Source organism: Misgurnus anguillicaudatus, chromosome 20, assembly GCF_027580225.2.
Source record: "Misgurnus anguillicaudatus chromosome 20, ASM2758022v2, whole genome shotgun sequence".
Classification (NCBI taxonomy): domain Eukaryota; kingdom Metazoa; phylum Chordata; class Actinopteri; order Cypriniformes; family Cobitidae; genus Misgurnus; species Misgurnus anguillicaudatus.
In genome coordinates, this window is record NC_073356.2 from 10,389,290 (window position 1) to 10,416,507 (window position 27,218).

At 38.8% G+C, this 27,218-nt stretch overlaps 1 protein-coding gene across 1 annotated transcript in view; it reads left to right on the forward strand.

Annotated features, from left to right (window-relative positions):
* The window catches only part of trit1 (tRNA isopentenyltransferase 1), a 60,436-nt gene that overhangs the window by 4,715 nt on the left and 28,503 nt on the right, over positions 1-27,218 (forward strand). The window contains exons 2-6 of the mRNA XM_055219976.2: positions 15,658-15,798; positions 22,921-23,019; positions 23,300-23,454; positions 26,388-26,530; positions 26,630-26,741. Of these exons, the coding sequence (XP_055075951.1) occupies positions 15,658-15,798; positions 22,921-23,019; positions 23,300-23,454; positions 26,388-26,530; positions 26,630-26,741 (650 nt within the window). The remainder of the gene's footprint in view (positions 1-15,657; positions 15,799-22,920; positions 23,020-23,299; positions 23,455-26,387; positions 26,531-26,629; positions 26,742-27,218) is intronic.

Consider the following 27,218-nt stretch of genomic DNA (forward strand, 5'->3'; position numbering starts at 1 on the left):
TGCCAATTTTACGAATTTTTTTGGGACCAAAGTCCTGTGTGAATGAGGTTATACAGTCTTTACTGGTAAATTATTGGTAAATTGGAGTTAACAGATCATGTGTGAACAGAACATATCTGGTAAATCGGTGCTGCCAATTTACCAGTAAGAGAGGTTGAAAGATTGCCAGTAATTTACTAGTAAATCACAAACTTCACAAGTGCGTTAGATAAAAGGTTCTTGCCTCGACCGGACCACTTTTGTGCTCCCAGGACCCTTCGAAAGAAAGGCTTGTGATCTCACAGGGTGGGCTTAGTGAAGATTTGATGCCTCATTTGCATTTTGGCCTGTTTATTGTGTTCTGTAAAAATCTTTTTTGTTCTTAAATTTGGCTCAATAAAATCATACATTTAAACTGATTCGGGATGTGGAAAATTGTCAAATTAAATTGACAAGCAGTGTTTATGGTCTGATAGTATGGCAGGGGATAAACATTAATCATAGTTGCCATTTGACAGATCTGTGCATGGGTAAATTTAGATGCAGTTGTACACAATACTCCTCTTTGTTTATCTATCTATTTCTGTGCATGTCATTTTAATTTGGTTTGCAAACTTGTTTTTTTTTTTGCTGTTCAAGTTACAAAACAGATTTTGGTCATACACACTAAATAATTGCACTCTGGGTTGTTTCAACTCGTGGTTTGGTAAAACTACTCACAAATTTTTTTGGTCACTGGAACAAGATATTAGCTGGTGTAAATGTGCGTTTTATGCCTTTGTAGAGTATATTGATAAGTATTGCATTTGTTCACATGTTAAAAATGCGATTTGTACTGGACTGTTGCCGGCAAGCTATTGGCAGGCTCCTATGAGCGTGCTGAATTGGTGCCTACATGCCTATTGTGCCCAGTAGCTTTCATTAAACATTATTCACCATTCAGCAGCCATGGGGCTTACACAGGAGACCATTTACGTTTTGAATGGCAGTACTGTACAGAAGGGCAGAATAGGACTGAGCACAGAGAGCGACCAATTGTAGATGTAGTCTGTTTAGGATTGAATGTTTGAATAATGATCTGATCAGCAAATACCCACGGTCTTGACACTGGAGCAAGCAGAGACGTGACATGAAAGGTCAAGATTCAGTGGACCTTGTGTTGACAAACCACTCGTGGGAACCAGGGCCAGGGTCATTGAGGTTGTAAAGCGCAGTAAGAGAAAGAGAAAAGGCAGAAAGACTTTAGATGTATAGAGAACCCCACCTTTCACATGAGGTCCCGGTAGCCTTTTAATAGCTCATTCAGAACAGCAAAAGTTTAGATGTTGTTAACCAAATGGTTATTGATGGAGTTTTGCGTGTGTTTGAGCTTAATGATGCAGAACCAATTCTTACTACTACTTGCTGGCGTCAGCTTTTGATCATCATAAAAGCAATCTAAAAGGTTTAAGGGTATCATGATAACATGGATTAGTTAGTAATAAGACGCCAATCGAAAGAGCCTGTACAAACACCCACGCTGTAGCGTCTGAGATACAATGACGTGCTAAAAGTGTGTAAGCCAGTTGTTCTGAATTTCAGCTATTAACATAGGGCACTCAGTAGTTCTCCATACAGTAATGACCTTATTTTTCAGACAAAAAATATTTTAGTATGCTAGATGGTATGGCTGAAGGAATTTTCCTTGTCGTGATTTTGCATGGCTTACTACTGCGGTATGCAGTTTTACCGCCTTTGTTCATTAAAATAAAATTATAATTTAAATCCAGAAATGAGGTGCACTGAGGTAGAACGTGAGGTGCTACATGTCTTTCCCATTATGAGAAATAGATTAACACAAGCTAAATATATATTTTAAAATAAATAAATAAATTGAACATTGTTTAGGCTTGTTAAGTGCAAATTTACAGATCCTCGGTCAATACAGAACACACCAGTGTCTTAAAGGATTAGTCCATTTTCTTTAAAAAAAATCCAGATAATTTACTCACCACCATGCCATCCAAAATGTTGATGTCTTTCTTTGTTCAGTCAAGAAGAAATTCTTTTTTTTTGAGGATTTTTCTAATTTTAATGGACTTTAATGGACCCCAACACTTAACAGTTTTAATGCAGTTTAAAATTGCAGTTTCAAAGGACTCTAAATGATCTCAAACGAGGCATAAGGGTCTTATCTAGGGAAACAATTGTCATTTTTGGCAAGAAAAATAAAAAATATGCACTTTTAAACCACAACTTCTCGTCTATCTCTGGTCCTGTGACGCGCCAGTGTGACCTCACGAAATTGCGTAACGTGGAAAGGTCACGTGTTACATATATGAAACGCACATTTGCAAACCATTTTAAACAATAAACTGACACAAAGACATTAATTAGTGTCTTTTGACATACAACAACATCGGAACGGTCCTCTTTCTCCACACTTGTAAACACTGGGGCGTAGTTTCGCATACGTCATCTGTGACCTCTTGACGTGATGACGTATTGCGTGAAGTCGCGCTGGCGCGTCACAGGACCGGAGATAGACGAGAAGTTGTGGTTTAAAAGTGTATATTTTTATTTTTCTTGTCAAAAATGACAATCGTTTTGCTAGATAAGACCCTTATGCCTCGTTTGGTATCGTTTAGAGTCCTTTGAAACTCTGTTGAAACTGCAATTTTAAACTGCATTAAAACCGTTAAGTGTTGGTATCCATTAAAGTCCATTAAAATGAGAAAAATCCTGAAATGTTTTCCTCAAAACACATAATTTCCTCTTAACTGAACAAAGAAAGACATCAACATTTTGGATGACATGGTGGTGAGTAAATTATCTGGATTTTTAAGAAAATGGACTAATCCTTTAATGAAATGAAATTTAGGTTTCAATAATATACAAGTAGTTAAATTAACATGTATCTATTAGGGATGGGCACGAGTACTCGATTTATTAATTTATTGTGGATATGGCGGCATTTGGATGGAAACAAACAGATAATTCCGCACACCCGCAGCAACCCGCCAATCCGCACCATGCGCGGCAGCCCGCCGATCCCGTGAAGCCGGCCACACCTCACATCACTGAGAAACTATAGGTTTAAAAGGATGCTGTGATTTTTGGAAATACAGTCAGTCAGGTGCATAATGTACAGCGCCGTCAAAAGTTCAATGGGTTATCATCTCATATTTAAACATAAAATGTCAAGAGATACCAGAGAGCCATACGAGCATTAACATTACATCTTGACTGAGAACAGGTAAGGGGATGACACAACACAGCTAATCGCTAAAATGATAGCAAAAGACTTAAAGCTGCTTAATGTTATGAAGCTTGTGCTTTGACTGGACGTGTTTAAAAGCGCGCTGTTTATGATGCACATCCACAAAGGGAGTTAAACTTTCTGTACATAACTTAGTTGAAAACTTTGTTGAAGTCTTGCATTTTATGCAGATAGATGCACGTTGTACATTTATGTTTTATAAAGGCTTAATATTATGTAGAGTGCGTCATATAGAAAGTGCTTCGGTTTGTGTATATTAACTTAACCCTTTAGTTTCACTTCATCATGCAGCTATTCCTGTAAAAGGTTTTTGTTAAAAACATTTAATTCATTAATAATCTAGTATGTGTTCATTGTTCTGTCATAGTTTTTTCAAAATTAATATATTTACAAAAAAGTTTTTAATAAAAATATTTTCATTTTCACCATGATGTGTACGCCCGCCCCTTTTGATTGCCCCGCCCCCAGTTAATTGAGTACTCGTTCTTCTGACCTATGGATTAATAAAAATGAAAAAATGACATAAATGCATATCCCTAGTATCTATAAAGTATGAAAGGGAATTAATCACTATTTTAGCTCATTTTGATTTTGGCATCATTTCAGAACAAGAATAAATGGTATCCATAACAACTTCCATTATATCCTGTGTGTTCCTTGGCTGAAAATATGTAGAAAAAAAATGCGAGAAAAAAGTACTGAACGAATATGTTTAGCTCACACAGTGCAAACAAAAAGCTGTTCACCTCCTTAGACCCGAGCTTTAGTTTGGCTTGCATTTTAGATTTCTTCTGGCTATTTGGGGTTCGGAAGAACAAATAAATATAAAAAACAAATATTTTTCTTTGACCATGACCATTCCAGTTACACAGAATTAAATATTATGGTGCAAAAAACAAAAAAATATGTGGACACACAAGGTCTTAGGAGGTTAACAAAGCAGACTGTCTGTAATAACATAAAGGAAATGCTGAAACGAGATGGTGAGTCTGCAGATGATTGTCATGTTTATAGTGTTTCATGCAGATATTGTTGATAAAAAAACTTGCATATCTAAATGCCCAAATGAAAGTCAAGTTTTCGGTCAGTCAACAATAAGGGCCCGTCCCATTTCTACCCCCTTAAAACTTCCACTTGGTTTTGTGTGCCCTCGACAATAAAGTCCCCTCAACGAGGGGAGTGGGGGTTAAAGTCTTTCCCTATGAAATGGGGCACCACTATATGGAAATTAGCGTAGCAAACGTGCTCACCTACATCACGCGCAGCGTCGACACGTCTAATCAGTGATCTACAGTGTTTTTGCGTCACGTTTGGTATCAGCTCGGGTCGCTTGGAACCCCAATCGAGGTGGTACAAAAAAAGTATCGGGTACTACGTACTGCACCCAGTGGAAAAGCTCCCAAAAGTAAGCTGACCCGACCCAAACTAAACCAAACCATGGAGTACTATGCAATGGAAAAGCGCCATTAGGGCAAAAATGTAGGGGAAGGGGAGGTATTTGGACGAACCGTAAATCCACCGGCGTTACATTGGCTACAACTCCCTCATCCACGGTGCGGATATACACAAAGAAAAAACCTTTAAAGGTTTTTATTTAAAGTAGGGCTGCACGATAAATCGCATGTGATTGTCATGCGCATCTCGTCAGTAAAGCCAGTTTCTTGATTAGTAGAAAAATCGCCTTATCAAGGAACCGGCTTTATTGACGAGATACGCATGACTATCGCATGCAATTTTACTGTGCAGCACTAATTTAAAGTGGTTTTAATTTTGCTAAGCAATCAGTTGTATTATGCCGCTTTGTATTTGTGTTGATCAGTTAAAGTAACTTTAAACTTTAAAACTGCATTTAGAGGCAGACATCGCCAATTCTGTCATCTTAGTTTCACACTTTTCACACATTCACTGATATGAATAGCACTGTGTAAGATTTTGAATTTAAAATAAAATAACAGAAGTGTGTGGAAACATCCATGTGTGCCATACGAGGGATCATCAGACTAAAAATGTACATTTAAATTAGACCAGTGTTTTATGTTTTTCCTGCACTTGCGTAGACCACCAAAAGATCAAACCAATTATAAATATCTGCAGGTTTATTCTCTTTCAGATTGTTTAATAACAACACAAAGATGGAGATGGTTCAGGAGAAGTGGGTTTAATGTTGCTCTTTATGCATTGAGTGATTGAGCCAGTATGTCTGCGTTTGCTCATGCGTTAAATGCTTTTGGAAGAAACTATTTCCCTCTTTTGCCAAACACACGAGCAGCTAAATTCAATTTGAGTTAAGTGGATAAAAATCCATATGTGTGTGTGTCTGTCTGTCTGGCCGTCTAGGACTGGCGGCAGAGCACATGCCCGCTGTAATGTCTGTGTTCAACCCAGCGCATAAGCAACCTTGCCAGAGCCTAAGATCTGCCTGCCATCCAGTTAAACTCCTAAACTGGTCTCTTGACGCAGTCTGAGTTGCTCATCTCTTTTGGCACCCTGCTGTACTTTTAACGTTCCCTTTGATCTACCTTCCTAGAAACAAAACTAAAGAAAGAAGGTGAGGAAAAGAGTTGAGATGTGGGTGGGGCGTTGAGTGCAGCACTGGGCGATTGCGAAAGCTTCCTCCATGATGACAATATGATTGCGCTAAAGTGATGGGGAAAACGACATCATGAATGATTTATTTTGCTAGATTTACTAAGCAACTTTTGGGAGAGAGGAGGAAGAAGGGATGAAAAGGTGCAGGAGATACTGGAAGTATTAAAGCCTTTGACTATGGAGTGTTGAAACTGAAGGGTGAAAAATTGAAGTTGATAGTTTCCACTCTATAGCAATCTTTGAATTGTTGCTCGGTCTTCCCTCAATGGCTTTCACCCCACACGTTACTTATTTGCAGAAACTGTTCATTTGCAACAAACTTGCAGATATATGTTCTAGAGCTGTTGCGATTGGTCAAACAATTGACTGCGTCGACGCTAATAATTAGTCGACATCAATATTTATTAGGGATGCACCGAAATGAAAATTCTTCGCCGAAAACCGAAAAAAGGAAACCAAGGCCGAAAAACCGAAACACCGAAAGAAATTATTTTGCCAATTATTAGTACAATTGCATTTTGGCTATCACTGTGTACTAACTTTACTAGGGGTGTGTGACTGATAAAAAACTCACAGTTCGGATCACATTACAGTTTTTTAAGGCACAGATCAGATTATTTTTCGGATCAGCAAAAAGCAGGTGGGAAAAATCTAATAAACAAAAAAGAAATTGCAAACATTTACAAAAAAGAACAGAGTTGTACATTAATAAGGTCTGAAATTAGCATTAGGTACAGAAATCAAATTAAATGAATCATAACACAATAAATTAAATATATTATTATTTGTAGAGCTATTTGTCTCTTTTTCATGGGTTGTTTGATTAACATTAATGACACAGACTTCAGTAGGTTAATCTGACTGTAATCTCTACATACACTTAAGACATAAACAAATATTTTTATTAGAAAAAGAATACTGTGGAGACGATTTTATTTAGAGATCGACCGATATATCTGTTTTCCGATATTTTCCCCGATATTTGAGCATTTTCCGATGATCGGATATCGGTTTTGTAATATCGGATTGACCGATAAACGAGAGAATTGAGAATTGCGCGCTGGACGCATCTGAGGAGAGGAGCTCACAGCAGCAGCAGCAGCGCTGTGCACAGCAAATATGACGGCGGAGTGACGCGACTTCATTAAAAGGTTTTTGAGTGTACTTACTTTGCATATGAGTAGGGGTGTGACGGTTATTATATAACCGTGAGACCGACGGTTATAGTTGAACACCGTCATTAGAACTCTATAACCGACAAAACAGTGTTATTAAAATATTAAAAAATATATATCATAAAGAATGTTTAAATACTAATTAAAACAATTGTCAACAGTCTGTCTGTGTTACACGCCCCCACCGTGTTATCACGTCACGCAATGAAAAATACAGAGCGGAGCAGACACTGACAACGCGCTGACATACAGGAGAGACCAGGGCACTTTTTGGTTACTTTTGAGATTAAACATATTAATCAAAGTCTCACCTTTCAAATCATCTCTTCCTTCTAGTTCATTTATAGAATCAAATAAACATGAACGACCATAAGATGTTTTAACCGCGGAAAGGCTCCGCCCCGCTTTTCAAGTTCAAATCCTCCCATGTTAATCTACTAACTCTCCTGAAAGCACATTCACTGCTAGTTGTCTTGCTGTTAATTGGAAATAAACGTAGAGCACGTAGCTAATCAGTGTTTAGTTTATTCAAATGCTGGTTTCACATCGCAAGCATGAGCACTGAGGAGCGCGTATGCGGAGAGCGTTTGCCGCGCGTGGCCATTGTGCTTTTAAACCGGCTGCGTTTGCAGCGCATATGGCGCAGTTTAATAGCAGTATAACTATCTCAAGTTCACATTACTTTATTTTACATGCATTTATGAGCAAAACCTCTTCAAGACGCTTTTTAATCCACATTGTTTTCGTTCTGTTCTGGTCCGTGTAATGACAGATATAGACACAATTATAGACATTAAAAGCCCATGGCACAAATCTGTTTCTCTGAAGATTATTAAGATAATGATAGATAGAGGATTCATATATGCTGGACAGAGAGTGTTTTTTAAATATTTAATTGCTTTCTGTTAAATTTCTCAAAGTCATTACTGTTTAAAACACACTTGGCATCACATTCATGATTTTATGGTAAAATTACACTTTCGCGTCAATCCACAAGCATTTAAACAAGCGCACCCCCCCCCAGACGGTTATGTGACGAACCGTCACATTTGACTCACGTCATAACCGTCATCACCAATTCTGAAACCGGCACAGCCCTACATATGAGGCATTTATAACACATCTTATTTGTGCATTAATGTATGTTATGTTAAATAAGTTGATATATTAAAAGCAATATATGCAGCTTGTCCAAGAATAGAGACGAACTCACAAAATCACGTGCTGTTCACTTACCGGGGTTGAAGGCTGAAGCTTTTAACAAGATTTACCCTAAGTTATATTAACATTTACCAGATAAACATTATTTTGCTAAAATATCTATATAAATGTCTGTGGATATTAATAAATTATTTATTACCTCCGCAAGCGATCACAGTTTGATACAGTTAATGCGCGAGTAAATGCATAGATAACAGCGTTGTCAACAGCCATTTCATAAGCTATAACAACAAAATATTAATTATTCTGACATTAAATAACATTACCAGTTAAGAAATTCAGTGATATATAAGCCGTTTTGTTTGTTACTTTCCTGAATGTAGTATTCCAGTCAGTGATATTTTTGTAAAACCTCTTTGCTAACTACTTGTTGGACTGCTAAAGGCTACATGTTGCTGGTCAAAACAACCATATTATATCCCAAAAAAGGCACTTAATCCACCTGTTTTACTCTATAAACTTTGTATAACAAGCAGCCAACTCCGCTATACTTTTCTCTCTCTCCCGCTGCCAACCCCAGCGCGACCTTTGGATCAGTCCATTTCTGAAGAAATGATAGGGGTGTTTGGAATGGTCCATGTATTGGGAATATAGTTTCTACATTATTCATTAAATTAATATTATTCTTCACTCTTTCAGACCCCTCTATTTATTACTTTGTATGCAAAGAGGGAGTGATTGTGATGATGATTATTATTATAAGGGTTTGTTCAGTTCAGTAGTGTTGTAGTAATTATTATGTCAAAAACAGAAATATAACAGTAAATAAAAATCGGTTTAGCATATCGGTTATCGGGCACATAAGCATCCAAATATTTGTTATTGGCATCGGTTTAAAAAATGAGTATCGGTCGATCTCTAATTTTATTTATATGTGCCCTATCAATAACAGAGAGATTTTATGTTTGCTTGCTTTTTTTTGCACTATTAAAGGCGGAGTCCACGATGTTTGAAAAACGCTTTGGAAAAGGAGACGGGCCGACTACCAAAACACACTTATAGCCAATCAGCAGTAAGGAGCGTGTCTACTAACCGACATCCTTGCCGGGTTGCGTATGTGTGTCTGTCTATCAACAGAAGGTCCAGATTCTATTGGGGTAGGGGCGTGTTTGTTTAGGTGATTTCAAATATCAACATTGGCTTTCAAACATCGTGGACTCTGCCTTTAAGGGCACTTAAACGCGCGCACACACAGAGAAGGAGGGTGAATCTCAAACAGCGCAACAGTTGCTCCACATAAAAACGTTACGATGTGTTTCATTGCTTTATTCGCCAAATGTATGTTAATTGATTACAGTATGAGACACATTACAGCGACTCTCTCTAAAGTTTACACATCAAGACATGCTTAATCTTTGCAGACGCGTGCAAACAACTCGACCGTGAGTGAAACCTGCTTGAGCACGAAGGGGAGGGATGGGTGACGACTGATCACCGTGAGTGAAACCCAAGCGCTACCGCACAGATGGGAGGGGCGCGTTTGACATTCATTTTCAGTTGGATTTTTTATTTCGGCCCGAAACCGATAATGCCATTTTCGGCAGAAATTTTCTGCGACCGAAATTTCGGTGCACCCCTAGTCGCGAGGACTGGACTGGATTCTAGAGACCAGAATGTCATTGAGACTTGAAGGTGGGCTGCTTTGACCTGGATCACTTGGCAACCATCTGTCAAGTATTGCATTTGGCAAGCCCAACTTGCATTTTCCTTACTTTTTATACTCCGTTTTATTATTAGAATAAATCATAGTTTGTGTTGTTAGTTTAGGTTTCAGACAGGGGACATTTGTAGCCTATGTTTGATGTGTCAGGCTTGCTTTCGGTCATACTGTCACTTGGTCGTTGTTAGGTCTTTCCATCAGACGCCCCCTCCTCCTTCATGAATAGTGGGGAGCAGCTGTCTCGTGCATGGCCTGAGGTACTGTGTGGATCAACACTAAAGCCATTGTCTGGATACTCGTCTGATTGTAGCAGGGTGGGTCACTGGATTCACTACCCCCTTTTCTTTTAATTCACCCCCGTTTCCCTGGCCCCCCTTCATTTTCTCTTTTTTTAATATACACACTCAGTCGTTCACACAGTCTCACACAAAGAGAAATTGTCCTTTTCCCATTGGTGCTGTGGTGGATGAGCACACCGCCTTGTGACCACTGTGTCGTGCCTGTTTCCCTTTTCTGTTTTTCAGCGTCTTGTGTAGCACAAGTTCTGGGATTCTCATTTGTAAAACCAACCACAGTTTAATGTTGCTTCATTCCTGTTTTGTTTGGTCTTTCTGCTCCTTTTCTCTGCAGACCAGTAGTCCTCATCAATAATGACTTTCAATTAAACACTGGCGTTCTAGAAACATGTTCATCCACACATTTAGGCAACCTCATGGGGTTGGGTTCTGCCGCATGGGGTTAGATGCTTGTCGTACAAGACAGTGGAGGAACATCAGACCAAAACAGCAAGATTTCATCAGTGCACTGTCAACCAGAGAAAAAAAAGGAGGACAGGAAGGATGTCTTTTAAAGCGAATCAATCGGTTTGTGAAGGGATTTATATTTTGAGCCTATTTAGCATATATAGTGTTTATTTTTTTCTAGTAAAAGCATCGTTCACTAAAAAATAACAGATAATGCAACTTTGCTTAAACTTAATATTTTCAAAACTGTACTTGTGGCTTTATCTTGTTTTTGTTCATGTCATGTTGGTGTGAAGACAGAAAGAGAGAGAGCGATTCGAGAATGGAAATTGAGAACAGAAGGGACGAGCTGTCTGCCTGGAGCTCAGGGTGGGCTGTGTATCAGTGAAGCTGGTACAAGGCTTAAAAAAGGGGGTAATGAACGGGTGCAGGGAACAAAACCTGCTAATGCTGGCGGCACTTAAGAAACGTGGCCCCAAATAAGAGCCACATGACCAGGCTCAGAATTCACAGGGCCTTCTGTCTGTACGTACCACACACATTCACAGTCTTTTTCTCTTATGTCATTGTAGCTTTGTCCTGGATGGGTGCTCAAAGGGGCCCTATACAACCCTATAATTGGAAAAATAGAGAGGGCTCCAATAGGGCTGTGACGATTATAGATGTACCGTTTGCAATTTTCTTGACCGATTTCTGATTTTTCTGTAGGTGTGACCTGCCGATACGGATATTTGCAGATTCTGATTTTCTTTTTAAGTATAATTGACAGCATATAGCAGGGCTCGACATTAAGGCTTGTCCGCTTGTCCGGGACAAGTGGATTTTTTGAAGGACAAGTGTAAGAGAAAATTAGTTGTCCGACTGGACAAGTTAAATTTCAAACAATGTTACTTAACGTTATGTGCCATTAACGACAGAGCAGAACACGCAACGCAAACACCGAGCGAAATATTGAACAGAGATCGCAGCGCGTCGACACACACACATACATACACACACACACACACACACACACACACACACATTTACACCTTACTGTTTATTGTAATTGCGCATGAAACCTGATGGCCAAACAAACACGGAGGGGCGGGAGTCGCGGGACGGCATGGAGTAGAGAGTGATCTTTCTTCAGGCTCCAGGGTGAATATATAAATGATAGGCACTTCAACCGAGTTTTCATCCCTGTGTGTCAAAAAAGGCGATTTAAGTCCCTATTTTTTCTCTTCTAAAGTTCGGTAAAAACACATAATGGGCTTAAAATCTTGTTTAAGAATCTGTTTTATAATGAGAATCTCTCTTCCAGCGCGTCAATGTGTGTGCCTGCCGCGCGACAACCGTTTGAATCTGACAGAGTTCGTAACTGTATTCAAAAATTCCACACAAACATTACAGCGTAAATTGCTATTAAGATTGATTGTATATATAACAGATAATTTAGATACATTTACCCTAATAAGTTTTTTTAAAACATGGTAATGTTTTAATGTTTTGCTTTAGTGTTTTTATGTCAGACAATCATTGAAATGTGGGAAAAATGAAGAGAAAGGCAGCAGATATAGCATCCTTCTTCAGAAAGAGTAGCAAGAAGCAGCCAAATTAATTTCAGTGGCCTACAAAATTCACGTGATTTTCTGGACTCTATAGTTTTTTCAGCAATGGAAATATAAATTCTGGTTTCAAAGTAAATTTCAAAAGTTTTATTTGATTAAATAGTTGAAAAAACATGAGGTTGAATTATGACTATAAATTGTATGTTAGTCTCAATTCATTTTAATTAAAATTAAAGTATTGTAGCAATTGTATGTTATACATCATTGTGATTAACACACCTATAATACTTAATAGTATTTTAAGGTTGGATGATAGAGATTTTATGTGCCACCCCAGAGTAACTGCTGGCCCCTGCCTGGCCACCACTGAAAATCCCTTGCTCCGCCACTGATTAGCAAAACACAAAAAATACATTATATTATAAATCTTTACCCGGACAAGTGACTTTTGTGCATGGACAAGTGAAACATAAATTTACTTGTCCGAAGGACAAGTTCCTCAAAAAGTTTATGTCAAGCCCTGTATAGGCTACAAACAAAAATCTACTTTTCTTTAAAAAAAATATTTTTTCTTCGAAGAAATTATTTAACATTGTACTTTTTCCCAAACTGCATTAAAGTACATGATGATCTTTCATTTGAAAAGATCTCAAATTAAAGTGCTCTCAAACTCACACTGACATTGACATAATCTGACATTAAATCGATCTGAACAGATTATCACATCATCAACTATATTGTTGAACTAACATTGTCCCACATCTATCATTTGAACCCAGTTACTATGTTTTTGGGAAACCGTTGTGACAAGCTAGTTAGTTTCTCTAACTATGCATCGTAACTATGGTGGTTTAGTGGTGAGTTATGTCGTTGTTTAGGAAATGCACCCCTGAGCAGCGTCCTGCACACGGGCAGGTGAACTGGTGGAATAATATCAACGGCTATTTGCAGATGCAGAGCAGGAATCAATATAGGCATGGTCGGACTGCACGGGCGGTTTGGGTAACGGTCTTTATGTAAAACGGATCACGTTTCCAGGTACGTATTAAATTAAAATTAGTGCAACTGTTGGATTTTGGCTCAAAAAGCTACTTCCACTGCAAGTGTGGCTGTGACGTTTTTGCTTGCGCAGCTGCCAATAAAAAGACGTCTCTGAATTGGAATGACGTGAGACTGACCAGCCAGTTACCGGTCTTGGCCGATCATGCATAAAATCGGCCTATTCCGAACTCTGGCCATTGAATCAGTGCATCTTTAGTGAGGATAGTCAAACATATGGCTGATAGCAGACCTTCATGACGATAGTTGGCATGTTTGCCCATTATAGTTTCACAACACATAGTTGTGAAACTATAACTACACTCACCTTAAGGATTATTAGGAACGACTGATTCAAGGTGATAGAAGAGCAACTTTGACTGAAATAACATACCCGAGGTATGCAGCAAAGCATTTGTGAAGCCACAACACGCACAACCTTGAGGCGGATGGGCTACAACAGCAAAAGACCCCACCGGGTACCACTCATCTCCACTACAAATATGAAAAAGAGGCTAAAATTTGCACAAGCTCACCAAAATTGGACAGTTAAAGACTGGAAAAATGTTGCCTGGTCTGATGAGTCTCGATTTCTGTTGAGACATTCAGATGGCAGAGTCAGAATTTGCCGTAAACAGAATGAGAACATTGATCCATCATGTCTTGTTACAACTGTGCAGGCTGGTGGTGGTGTAATGGTGTGGGGGATGTTTTCTTGGCACACTTTAGGCCCCTTAGTGCCAATTGGGCATCGTTTAAATGCCACAGCCGCTGCCTACCTGAGCATTTTTTCTGACCATGTCCATCCCTTTATGACCACCATGTACTCATCCTCTGATGGCTACTTCCAGCAGGATAATGCACCATGTCACAAAGCTCAAATCATTTCAAATTGGTTTCTAGAACATGACAATGAGTTCACTGTACTAACTTGGCCCCCAAATTATTCCAAATTATTATTATTACTATTATTTAATTTTTTTATTTTTTTTATTTTATAAAAACCTTTCCTAACATGAGAGGGCTTGTCGGTTTCATTTGCACGAGGTAGCTTGTAATGCGCGTGTCTCGGACTCTTGCTTGCACCTGAACGTGCGCAGCAGGGACTCCTTGCACCTGAGCTTGTTATAAGTGAGGCGCTGACATTTCCTTGCACTAGAGAGGTTGTTAGGTGCGCCGGGGTTTTGGGAGAGTGGGGGGACACTCGCGCTGGGGCACAGTTTGGTTGGGTCTAATTTGAGTGCGCATTTGGTGTGTAAATAACGCTATTATCAGGTGACCCTATTAACATGGGTGGAGTGCTGGTTAAAACGGCAAATTCTTGCGAATTTTCTTATTATGTAGCATGGTCATTGGTGGTGTTTTTCTGTTAGTTTTACTGCACAAACAATATAGCAAGCAAAAGTGTTGAATTGTTTTCTTACATTACAATAATGAACATTTATGTGGCTGTTAAAAACTCTTCCTGCCATACAGACGACTGAGAAACCTTTATTGTGTTTACTGACCCAACTGAACTCTGCATTTACTTTTATTTCAAGATCATAAACAGCTGTTATCAATTTCAAGTTTTTACAGAGTTAAAGTCAAGATATTTTGTTAAAGAAGGCAGGCTCTGAAAAGCGAGTTTTTTTCTCATGCAGTAATAAAACAACAGCTGTACGTTGCCAAGTGCCGGGGCGATTGTTAAGGTCCTCTTCGGGTTTTAATAACACAACTTTATTAGTGTTTACTGTTGTGTTTTGGAAAGAATAGGGCAAGTGTCTGTCTTTGTTCGTGTGCTCTACTCCTTCACCCCACTGAGATTTTCCTGGCAGGGATGTCCTGTGGTGAACACAGGGGAAAGGATCTCAATAATTCAGCAGTTTCTTTCTAACTTGCCGAAATTGGCACGCAAGGGCAGAGGAGTTGGCAAACTGCTCTGAATGTAGCTGTAGCTGGGCATGCATGTCCTTGAAGGTGAAATTCTTCACATGCTTTCAGAAGTGCCATGAACGGCCACATCATAGAGATTTTGGGACAGGCACCTTTTAAGATTTGAGAGTGGCCTTTAATTGTTACCATTTTTATTTAATATAAAAGTTCAGGTACCAAAACAAAGTTTCCCAAACTTTTTCAATCACCAACCTACCTAGACGCTTATTATCTATATTATAAAACATAGCTTTTAGTTCGCTTTCCTTTCTAGAAGTCTAGTGTTACCGGTGTAAGGAAGTGCCAGCAATCTTTGTTTTAATTCTATTTCACTGAGGTTTTTAAAATGAGTCGCCTGAGGGATTTATGTAGTAATCATGTCATAATGAATGTCAAAACAAGTAAAAACAAATGAAGCGTGTTAGAGAATCTCTTTTTGGGGAATTTTAATTCAAGATGACCTGGAATAACCTTCTAACCTCTTCATTGATGTGATCACTGATTGGCTGTGGTTGATCTCTCACCGCAGGTATACAAAGGGCTGAATATCATCACCAATAAGGTTACAGAGGAGGAACAAGCGCAGTGTCCCCATCACATGATCAGCTTTGTGGATCCATTGGTCAGTGGATACACGGTGGTGGACTTCAGAAATAAAGCTCTGTCTCTCATATCCTTTCTGTTACATCAACGTTGCACTAAAGTTAAATATCAGACTACATCAAATTAAATTATTTAAGGTTTTTTGTTGTCTCCTTAAAGGTCTGATTGTGGTATGAGTCAGCAGCTTGGTCTTAAAGCCACACTTTTATTATATCATCTGTCTGCATTTTGAGGGTAGTTTTAAGCTATACACAAAAATATTTTGTAGCGTCATGCTCCTGAAAGCCACATTTTCAGGATATTTGTCTTGGACTAAGCAATATGTCCCCCACAAAAAAAAAATGCACATATTAATGTTATCTAAGGTGTGTGTGTGACTTTCTTCAGCCAAGCACAAGCAATGTTATGTTAAAACAATACTCCATCAAAAAATTAAAGTACCCCATGATTTACCCCAGAGACATAATCCACGCAGCTCCAGTGGGTTAAAAAAGAACTTCTGAGGGTAATCGATGCGATTTTGTAAGAGAAGTATCCACGTCTATTTTAAGTCAAATATAATATTTCTGAAGGTAAAAGTAATTGAAAAGCATATACATTTCTTGAGTGTTTTTTAAAGTAAACTTACAATAAAATTCCTATATTTTTATGCAATGTCTCATTAAAGGCCAAGTATAATTGTTAATTCCAACAATTGGTAACAGAAATACAAATCAAAATCCTGCCCCAGTAAAAAAGAATGTCAGTCATTTGTGGTTATTGGAGATATTCAGTCAAATTGAGAAACTTGATCTCGTTTATTTTATTGGAAGTTTAGAGACTTTCGGCAACACGGGCAACAGTGGCTATTGGTGACAGGAAGTGGCAGTGTCCAGCTACGTGACAAATTTATGCAAATGATGAGTGACTTTTTGGAGCGACTGCCAATGAGAGAAAAGCAGTGGATTTTACGTCTTCCGTCATTTATTGAGAGGACGGTAACCCGTTGTAGTTGTTACTAGGACAAACAAAATTAAAAACACCTTCTAACGACCTCATTAAAAGATACGGGCGACACACAGAGACAGAATCGTTGGAACTGTGCACTTAGCATTAGTATCCTAGCAAGCACACTAATGCTGCGTACCCACCTAACACGAAGCATCACGTTCCTTACTCGTGGGATTTAACTTCCAATTGTTTCACTTAAGTTGAAGATTTTCAACTTGCGCGAAGACGTGTTTGAGGTGAATAGCATGTGTGACGCAAGTCAGGGGGCACGAATGACGCAAAATGAGACTGCGCGAATGAAGTAAACAGGCAACTTCATTCTCGTTGCCCATTTACTTAATTCGTGTTTCCCATTTACTTAATTCGCGTTGCCCGTTTACTTCATTCGCATTGCCCGTTTACTTCATTCGCGCTGCCTGTTTACTTCATTCGCATTGCCCGTTTACTTCATTCGCGTTGGCCGTATACTTCATTCGCGTCATCTCATTTTGTGTCATTCGTGCACCCTGATTTGCGCCATTCGCTCTTCCCTGTGCGAGTTCGCATCTGTTTTTATCTTAGTATAGACTTTGTATGCAATCTACTCATGCAAATCGAAATTCGCATTTGGTATGTATTAGGGATGCCACAATTCTCGATATAATATTGAACCGTTCGGTTCGACCCCCACGGTTCAATGCGCGCAAGTGAATTGCAGTTGTTCGATTTATCCATCCAAATCTGTCCGTTTTATATTCCCTGAACTTTGGTTACTGTGTGCACGCCGGCATGATTTGGGATATTTAACTTAAAAATGCTTACAGCGAGTTGATATTCAGTCACTATGCGCTAGCTGTTAGCGTTTAACTCTGCTTTGCAATGCCGGTGTCAGATTTCATTCGCACACTCACAACATGGTGATCACGAGCAGAGAAGTCTATACATAAAACATCAATGTAAAAATGCAAATTTGCATGGGGCAATGCAGATGACACAAATTTGGGGTTTGTTATTGCCGCAAACGTGCATCAATTATCTCAAACACGTCTTTCGCGCAAGTTGGAAAAAGTTCAACTCAAGAAGAGAATTTGCATGATGCTAAGGTAAATCCCACCAGTGATCTTGATTGAGGAACGCATTTTTGGTTTCTACACAGCATAGAATGATGTTGGACTTAACAGTAGTGCAGTAAGGCATCGCCTTCCTTTACAATGTAAAGTTTAATTTACGAAGTACAGATATATAACATGGCCAATTTATGTGTATATTTTCAAAATGTAAGAATTCACGTGTTCCCCAGTTTGAATAGGATATATATTTTTTATATATCTTTATTTAATTATATCTTATATTATTTTATCAATACACTAGAAATGTGTAAGATGATTTTTGCATTTACATAAAATAAAGAGAATTGGAATTAAAACCAGTTTGTTTGCTTCTTAACATCTCACTGTTCCTGTTACCCAAGCATAGAATAATTTAAAAACACTTTAATAGGCCAAGCCAGAACCGACCTTATTAACCAGCTTCCTATAACCCACAGATGTGATGAATCGATTAAGTTTATTTGACAGCCCTTCCTAAATATACACATTTCATTTTATTTTGTTTCTTTGTATAGATGAAATTAATGGGCCATTACTCAGCCTTTTAAGATCTCAGTCTTAATGGGAGTTCTGACTAATTGTTCTTCTAAAATGTCACTGTCTCTTTGAGTTGGCTTTTGTGCGACTGTCTCTCGTATGTAATCTTTTTATTTCTCAACTTTTGTGGAATTTGGCATTTTGTCAGCGCACCACGTGAATGGCTGTGGCATTTTCTGTGTCACGCTAGCTTGTACTCTCTCCAGACACTTGCGACACGCTCTTTTTGTAAATTTAAGGGAATAACTGGAAAAGCACGCATTAGACGAGGGGAGAGAGACTGTCCTCGATTTCTTCGCCCGCCTGCTGCAGATGTCTGTGAGAGATGAGGAGGATATTATTAGCTGAGGGAGATGCTGCTGCTGCGTCTGTGTGTGTAGAGGTGGGGCGGCTCTCGTTGTGTCTGCAGCATCACTCCTCCAGACATAAGTGCACTCGTTCACCTCGCACACTTCTCCATGAGTGCCGACTGATGGGTTTAGCTAACCTCACTTAGAGCGATATCTGCTGCCAATTGTGAATTGAAATAGGGCTGCGCTATTAATAAAAAAAATCAGATTTGCATTACGAATGTTGGGATTATTGTGAAGAACTGTTAAGAGCATTCAAGTGATTTTTTATCTTCTTATGTAAAAAAAATTCTGTTTATAGTGGCACATAAAATATTTTTGTTTATAGTGGCACATAAAAACGGCAGTAGATATGGCTTGCAGTAACCACACACAAAAACAATATTTTAAAATTTTGTTATCTAAAATTAACAACTACAGTAACAATATCAAGGGACGTGATCATAAACTTGTGTCATTAAGCCTGCACATGACTGCCATATGGGTCAAAGATGCTCAGCCGTCTTTTTGTGTTTTAATCTTTGTGAGGATCGTGTCCACACCCCTCATGTCTTCCTCTCACTGCATCTTTACTTCTCAGTCCCTCACAATCTCAGTCTGTATCTGCCCCTCCCTGCTCCCCTCTCCTCTTCTTATTGGTTTTTGTACCTTCATCCCCAGAGAGAACAGAGTGATGTGGGTGTGGTAGATCACAAAATATCCAGATCGTATTTCCACCAAATAATTTCATACTTATGTGCTTCTTAGCCGTTAGTTTATCCACATCCCCCATTTTAGTGTAGTCGTGTAAAAAAATATTTTATTTGTGAAATGTGTACATTCTGGTAAAAATGTTTTTAAATTCTTTAAAAATAGTCTGTCTGTAGCTGCGTTTCCATTAAATATTTGCACACAACTTCAGCATTATTTTCTAAATGTCGACAAAAAATTATTACGAATTGACAGCATTTCTATTAACTGACAATGTTTCCTACACATTGACTTTACTTGGCCAGGCCGCCCACCCAGGTATATTAACAAAGTATATATAGCATAAAACTGTGTCTTTTTTGTTCTTCCGTGATAATGACAGTATTTGATAATGACATTTTGCGTGCGAGCACGTTGTGTCTCTCTTAATGAGTTTGGTGTGCTTTGTCACATTTTATCATTGCATGTCTCTGAACTTGAGCCGACTTGAATGCATTAGAGGTCTTCACGAAATACCTGGGACCTGTATGGTTACGGGTCTATATTTTAAATTAGGGATGTCCCGATCCCACTTTTTCATTTCCGATTCCGATACCAGAATTGCGAATATCAGCCGATACCGATATCTGCCCGATACTATTGTAATTAATTGTGTTTGGTGCTTTCTGCTACATCTAGTATCATTTTAAATGTTAATATCAATAATTTACAATGATTTACAAGTTACAGGAAACATTAGTAAATATTAATCATGACAATGTTTAGGGGAACATATAATAGGTATGTTTGATCAATTAAGTATGCTAAATATTTTTTTCTTAATTGCGTAAAACTGTCATAGTAAAAAAGCTTTAGTGTGCAGATGGTTATTTTGGGAATTGTGCGCTTGACTGGACTTTTTATGCACATTCCGGGTGCAGAATTGATGCGCCTAAATCATCCTGTACACTACGCTTATGGGCTTCCTGGGTGCAAAGTTGATGCTCTTGAATCATCCTGTCATGGGAATCCTCGCACTGCAATGGAAAATTCATAACTGTTAAAACACAAAGAGAATAGATGCATCGTGTGCTCAGCACAAAGTGAATTGCAACCATCCAATGGCTTACTAAAGCCGTTTCTCAATACCAAGTACGCGAAACTTGGACTTGTGTCCTTCGTAGTTCGAACTTGCAAGTACAGACTCGGAAGAACGAACTCCTGACGCGAAATGCATTCTGGGAAACTTCACTGTTATAAGTCCACACAAGTCTCCTCTGATGCATCCTCGATAAAATGGGCGGATCAAGAACACATCCGGGGATTTTATGTGAACTTGGGCTTGATCCGAACTTTGATTTGGAACAGTACTTGGGCAGCGACTGATGACGTTTCACAAGTCCACAAGAACGCAAGTACAGACAAGAACGCATATTGAAAAACGGCTTAAGACTTTATAAAATCAGGTCTTTAATATAGCCTACAGTTATCTTGTGTGTGCGTGTGTGAATGACGTGTTTCATCCTACCGCTTCACCAGTAGATTAGCCCAGTTTGCGAGTAAGTTACAATTACCGCAAGTTTCTGTTAACTAAAATATCTTTAAATGTGCGTTTGTTTTTTCACATTAAGCTATTGAGTGTATTAAAAGACTTTGAATATAGTGCATAAAACGTTTATGGTGCTTTTATAATATGTTGTCATTTTAATAGCTTCAAGCTTGTCAGTAACAACCACGCTAACGCACATATCGGAATTGGATTGGTCATGTTGTCGGTCCTCGATCCGATGTCTGATCCAGCCAAAAAGCTCGAATCGGTCCATATACCGATCCAGCATATCGGATCGGGACATCATCCCTATTTAAAATGGTCAGTCGGGTCCGGGTCAGTCCCAGATTACTTACTTGGGGTCCCGAGTCTGATTAACAATGCGTGTAAAACCCAAGTCGATCGGAGGAAAGTCGTGATCAGAGTCAGTCAGCGCTAACACGCTAAAGCGCATGTGCAGTCCCAAGCGTGCCTCCGGTTTCTATGGCGATAACAACTGGCTCTTGATTTGAAAGTCACAACCATGCACTGCACTTTCTTTCTCACATTTTCTATAATAATATTATTAATGAATGAGGCTGCGCAAAAACATCTATACAGCTAACTATCGTGATAAAAAAAATCCATGATAGTGTATCGGAATTTCGATCTTTAGTATCGATATTTAAAAGCCCATCAAATTCTTCTGTGTGCATCAAAAGACCTCCGCCGCCGCCGCTGTAGTTGTCGCTGTCCAGTTGTCTGTCATATACGGCCATTTGGCCAATGTCTCAGAAGTTAGCAGTGAAAAAATGGCAGAAAATTAAAAAACACTTGCAGCTTTCAAATCCAACATGTGGAAGCACTTTGGCTTTAAAAAAGTTTTAAAAAATTCTCTATTTTTTATTGCAACATGCAACGTACTGTATTAGGGCTCCAGACTGGCACCAACATTTGAGAGTGTGCCACTGAATTTTACATCCAGTCGCACATGTGTGACCAGTAAATTTGACACTTTTTTTGTGATGTGACACTGAATTTGAAAACAGCACATTGTACTTTCTGTATCTATCATGAAAGTACTTATTAGTAATACAGTGGAAATTAGTAGAAATGTGAATATTTGGTTAGCATGTTGATTTACGGTGTGTGCCCCTAAATTTTCTGGTTGCGCCCCTAAATTTTTCAGTTGGGGCTACTGTGCTCCTAGTGAAAAAAGTTTATCGTGATACACCATACCATGTGTCATGTACCGTGATATGTATCGTATGGCGAGGCCCTTGCCAATACCCAGCCCTATTAATGAACTGTTTTTTATATCCAAAGTGTTTGCTCAGAGAGCACAGAGATGGTAGCAAATAAGCAATGCTAATGTCAAGCCCATTGCACTGGGCAAGCAATTATAGCTCAAACGGGCAAACAGTCCTTATTATGTAAGATGACTCAATAAATAAAAACGCTAAGCTGTAATGTAAAGTCACCTGTCTCTGTGACAGCAAGTAGGCTTTTGAATCTGAAATAATTTTTTCAATCTTATGCCCTTACAGAGTCTATATTAAATATATCAAGGTTATATTTTCACAGAATGTTTTTTACATTATGTAGGATGATGTTATGTAAAAAAGCATGATGATTGATATTGAGGTAAAACTTGGCTTGGGGTTGTTCTTCATGTATTAGGGCCTGTGCTGATATACACAATGTATAGAAGCAGTTATGTAATTGCTCCAGGGAGACGGCGTCTAATGCCGTTTTATAGAGTCTTTATATCCCAGTAGAACCAGCTGCCCTCTCATGGCACCACATATAGATTTATAACATCACATTACAGTCTACATTAGTGATAATGATTATCTTGATGTCTGAGAATCTGATATTGTGTTTCTTTTGAGAACTGTAGCAGCGGTGCAGTCTGACTTGTCTAAACTAATGTGATTGCATAGCATCATACATAATTCAGAAGTGCTGTGAGGTCATTGAGGTGTTATTGGGAGAAATCATTGCGTTTGATATCCTTAATATGAAACATAGAGGACATGCATCATCGTAAAAAGCTTCCCATCATTGTTGGAGGGACCAACTACTACATCGAGTCAATTTTATGGAAAATACTTATTGACTCTGGGGTAAATATAAATTATGCATCCTGTTTGTTTGGAAATTATATTTTAAACACTGTTTGGACACAATCAGTTTTTTATATTAGCTAAGTTTTAGTTACAGTACATGAGAAATATTACAATGTGTTATAGCAGACACTTGCATGTTGTAAAAGATCTGTAAAATGAAAAATAAAACTGGGTTTGTCCAAAAAGATTTTGTGAAATATAACAGGGCTATTAGCGTTTTTCTCTGAATTTGTTGGCAGAAATAATGTAAACGAGTTCACCTCTGTCTGGCCTGCAGCAGGGGAGTGACACTGATTCAGAAGCCCCACCCCTTTCAGATTCTAAGGCGGAGCTTGAGAAACTGGGTGGTCCTGAACTTCACAGACGCCTGATGGAGGTGGATCCTGACATGGCAGCCGTATTGCATCCTAATGATGCGCGCAAGATTGCGAGGTAGTTGCTGCTATGATACCACAAGACGTTACGATAATCATCGAATAGTTAAACTTGACTTTGTGATCTTGCAATCTAAGTTTAAAGGCTTGGCCTGGATGTGGGTTGTGGCCTATGGCCTTAGAGATGTCCACAGTGTGTTTCCAGCGTGTGAAATGTGGTGATTACCTCAAGCACAGGTCAGCATTATAGACTACTCCATGGAGAAAGGGTTTAAGATTAATATGGCTTTACACTTAACATTTTATGCATGTTCAGTATAACCTCAAGTCTTGCTCTTGGTCTTGGAGTTTGATCTTGTATTTTGATTTAAGCTTTGGGGGCCCTATGCTACCGGAACTTTAACTAAGCAATATTCCAGGGTTGCATCAACTAATCAATAAAATTGGTTGTCAACAAATTTCATTATCAATTAGTTGGTCTGTGACGTCACATGTTTCAGCACCACTGTCGGACAGCGCAGACACAAGCCTGCTTTATACAGCGGCAATTGTGCACTTATAATTAAATTGAGGTGTTGTTTTTTCATACAACGCGCGCTTATCAGGTGCTTTACTTTCTCACCGCGCGACCAGAGGACCTGCGTTATCCGCGGCATTTCGGTGGTTGTCTGAAATAAGCTTCTTTTAAACTGTTTCAGCAGGTTGGAGATGGACGAATTTGGTTTCTTAGTTGGTATTTGGGCTGTGAGTAGTTATTGGGATGGTTTTGGACAAAATTTTTAATGGTGTTTGGACTGGTTTTGTTACGAGGATCTGGCAACCCTGACAGGACAATGACGGAGACAGAAGTATAAGTGAGTTTATATTAGTTTAATTGTTTTCATAAAAATAGTAATGAACCACAAACTAATAGGGGTGTCACAATTCTCCAAATCCTCGATTCGATTACATATTTTATTTTATTTATTTTCGATTCTAATGTCACAATTCAATTCTCGGTTTTTAGTTTTTTTTTTTTAAGAACAGGTTGCTATGCCATTTTTAGACTAGACTTTTATGAAATATAATATCTGACCTTGAACCCAGAGATGCCCTGCCATGTTAGTCGTGCTGCCAGTGGAAAAATATGGTACACGCACATTCCTGATAAAACAAAACTTGCTGTCAGTACTTTGCACCTTAAAAACATGCTTTTATTACCGTCAGACGAGATTGTGAGACTATGCTATGCTCCAAGTCATGTTTAAATGTTGTTTTCATAACTCTTAAGCAAGTGAAATAAGTTGTTATGAAACTTAAACGGATCTCCAACCGGTCCTGTCACAGACGCTGTGCACGCGTGCGTGCTCTGATTAAGTTCAGCTGAAGGCGGGAGGCGTGTGCTGTTTTTTTGTTTCCCATGTAAAGAGCAGCTCGCGTGTTGTCTCCTGCATCTGCCATGCTGTCTTTTAACTGTCTGTAGCTAGCGAAGTTAGAGGAGGTTGACTCGCAGCACTCAATGCGTGTGTTTTTTTTTTCGCTTGGCAAGCTCCTGGACATGATATGGGGGCGTGGCAGCATCGACGATTCCATTTTTTAATTCGAAGTTCGAGGTTGTGACTTAAGGGCTCGTTATAGTTGTGCGTAGGTCCCATGTCGTTTTCATTTATACTGTTGCGTCGTCATCCGCGTCGACGTGCAAACACGAGCAGACCGCTGGTAGGCAGTATCCACGTGTGTAACCACAGTAGCAGGGCGACCGTCAATGAAAAAGAACCTTGGCAAGTTAACCAACAAATGAAGAAGAAACAGCAACTTGTGTATGATTTGAGAAGACCAGCAATGATGGAAGTAAATAAACAGTGACTTTTGTTGCAGTTTGAGTTAAATCACTCCTCAACTTGGCTCATCTTTGTTTTCACTGTCACAAACGGAAATACCTATGACACTGTTTTTTTACCTGAAGGGAGGGGTTCTGGTGGACCAATCACAGCGCTTGCGGTCCTCGTAGAACTGACGCGCTGTTAAAACAATTGCGAGGTGCACGTCAGGCTACGCAAAACTACGCACAGGCTATGGATAACCCACTGCGTAGCTACGGCGTAGAGCTTACGCACGACTATTAACCGGGCTTTAATTTCGATCAATTTCGATTTTAAATTAAAATCGTTACACCCTTACAAACTAAGCATCTGTTTTAAAGTAAGGGGAAATGCAGGTTTTTATTACTGTAACAACAATGTAGGCTATATCACTTCACTTTCATATCATATGGCTTATTTATTTTGTTATTACCGAGTAATGTTAATTCTCATCAAGGTCTAAAGTTGAAGATTTAGTTTATTAATCTGTGGCTACATTTATTCACCAGCACATCACTGTAAACTCGATACATTTTATTTATTATTATTTTGACATTGAAAGATGTTTTACCATTTAAAAGCTGCACAAACTTTCCATTTAAGGTTTAAAATATTAATCAAAAAGGTTATATTAGGAAACCACTGTAGTAGTGCATTTTTAAAAGTATGAATGAAAAATCTTATTGAGAAAATATTTGTTTTTATCAGATTACTAGAATAATCGAAAAATAATCGCCTGATTAATCGATTATGAAAATAACCATTAGTCGCAGCTCTACAATATTCATTACTGTTATAAACTGTACTGCACATTTTCCATTTAAAATTTCACATTTGTGGTAAATGGCAGGAAACACACAATCTACAGTTCTAATGTTTCTACCTGATAAAAAAATCCTTGAACTCCAAGCGCATGATAACAATGAGCACCTTCTGTTTAACATGACAGGAAAACAGGTTTTTGTTTTTCCCCATGTTCCTTTTAGATATGTGGCTTGTTACTGCCAAGTCATGTTCAACCGAGACACAATTCTTCAGGTGCAACCCTTTCAAATGCATTTGAAATATGCATTGTTGACAGAATTGCCTTGAGTCATTTAATATTTTGGCTATGAAACAGATTTTTAACAGCTGTTTGTTTGATTGCGAGGAGCCTGCAGGTGTACATGAACAGCGGGGTTCCACACAGCCGACTTTTGGAGAAGCAGCGAGGACAGGATGGAGGGGATTGTCTCGGTGGTCCGTTGCGGTTTCGTGACCCCTGCGTCTTTTGGTTACATTCTGACATGGACGGTATGAAAATCAGACAGTTGTAGGAGATGAGCTCAGCCGTTTTAATGGGACTTCCTTATGTTTCAGTATTCAATTCCTAATTGTTTCTCTCTCCTGCAGCTTTGGATGAGAGGTTGGACAAGCGTGTGGATGAGATGCTGTCCCTTGGGCTGATTGATGAGCTGAAAGATTTTCATCAACGCTTTAATGAGAAGAAGATCAAAGAGAGCAGGTAGATCTTGGTTGTGTGAAACAAGATCATTTTTAAATGAGATTTTTATGAACAAAAAGCATTGATGTTTGCTGTTCTTGGAGATCCTTTATTTGGTGTTTTGAATTGGGTCAGATGTTCCACAATGACTAATCCTTAGTCAGTATTACCTCTGATTGAACTGTGAAATTTAATTCACTCATGCTGACTGACACAATAGCTACACAGCTGTTTTTTAACTGTTAGAAATACAAGAAAGCGAAGTTTTGCAGGCTGAACCTGTTCTGCACATCAAACCTTTTCAGTCAACGTGTTCCAGCAGGTTCATTGCCTGATGTTCTTCTATTGGCTGGTTGGGGGGTATGGAGGTTTCAGCAGGTCTGACTTTGAAGCTTCATAAAGGGAGGCAACCTTGAATGAATTGAATTTTTTAAACCGCAAACTGCTCCATATTTAGTCAATAATTTAATGATGACAATCCGGGATTTTGACATCCTG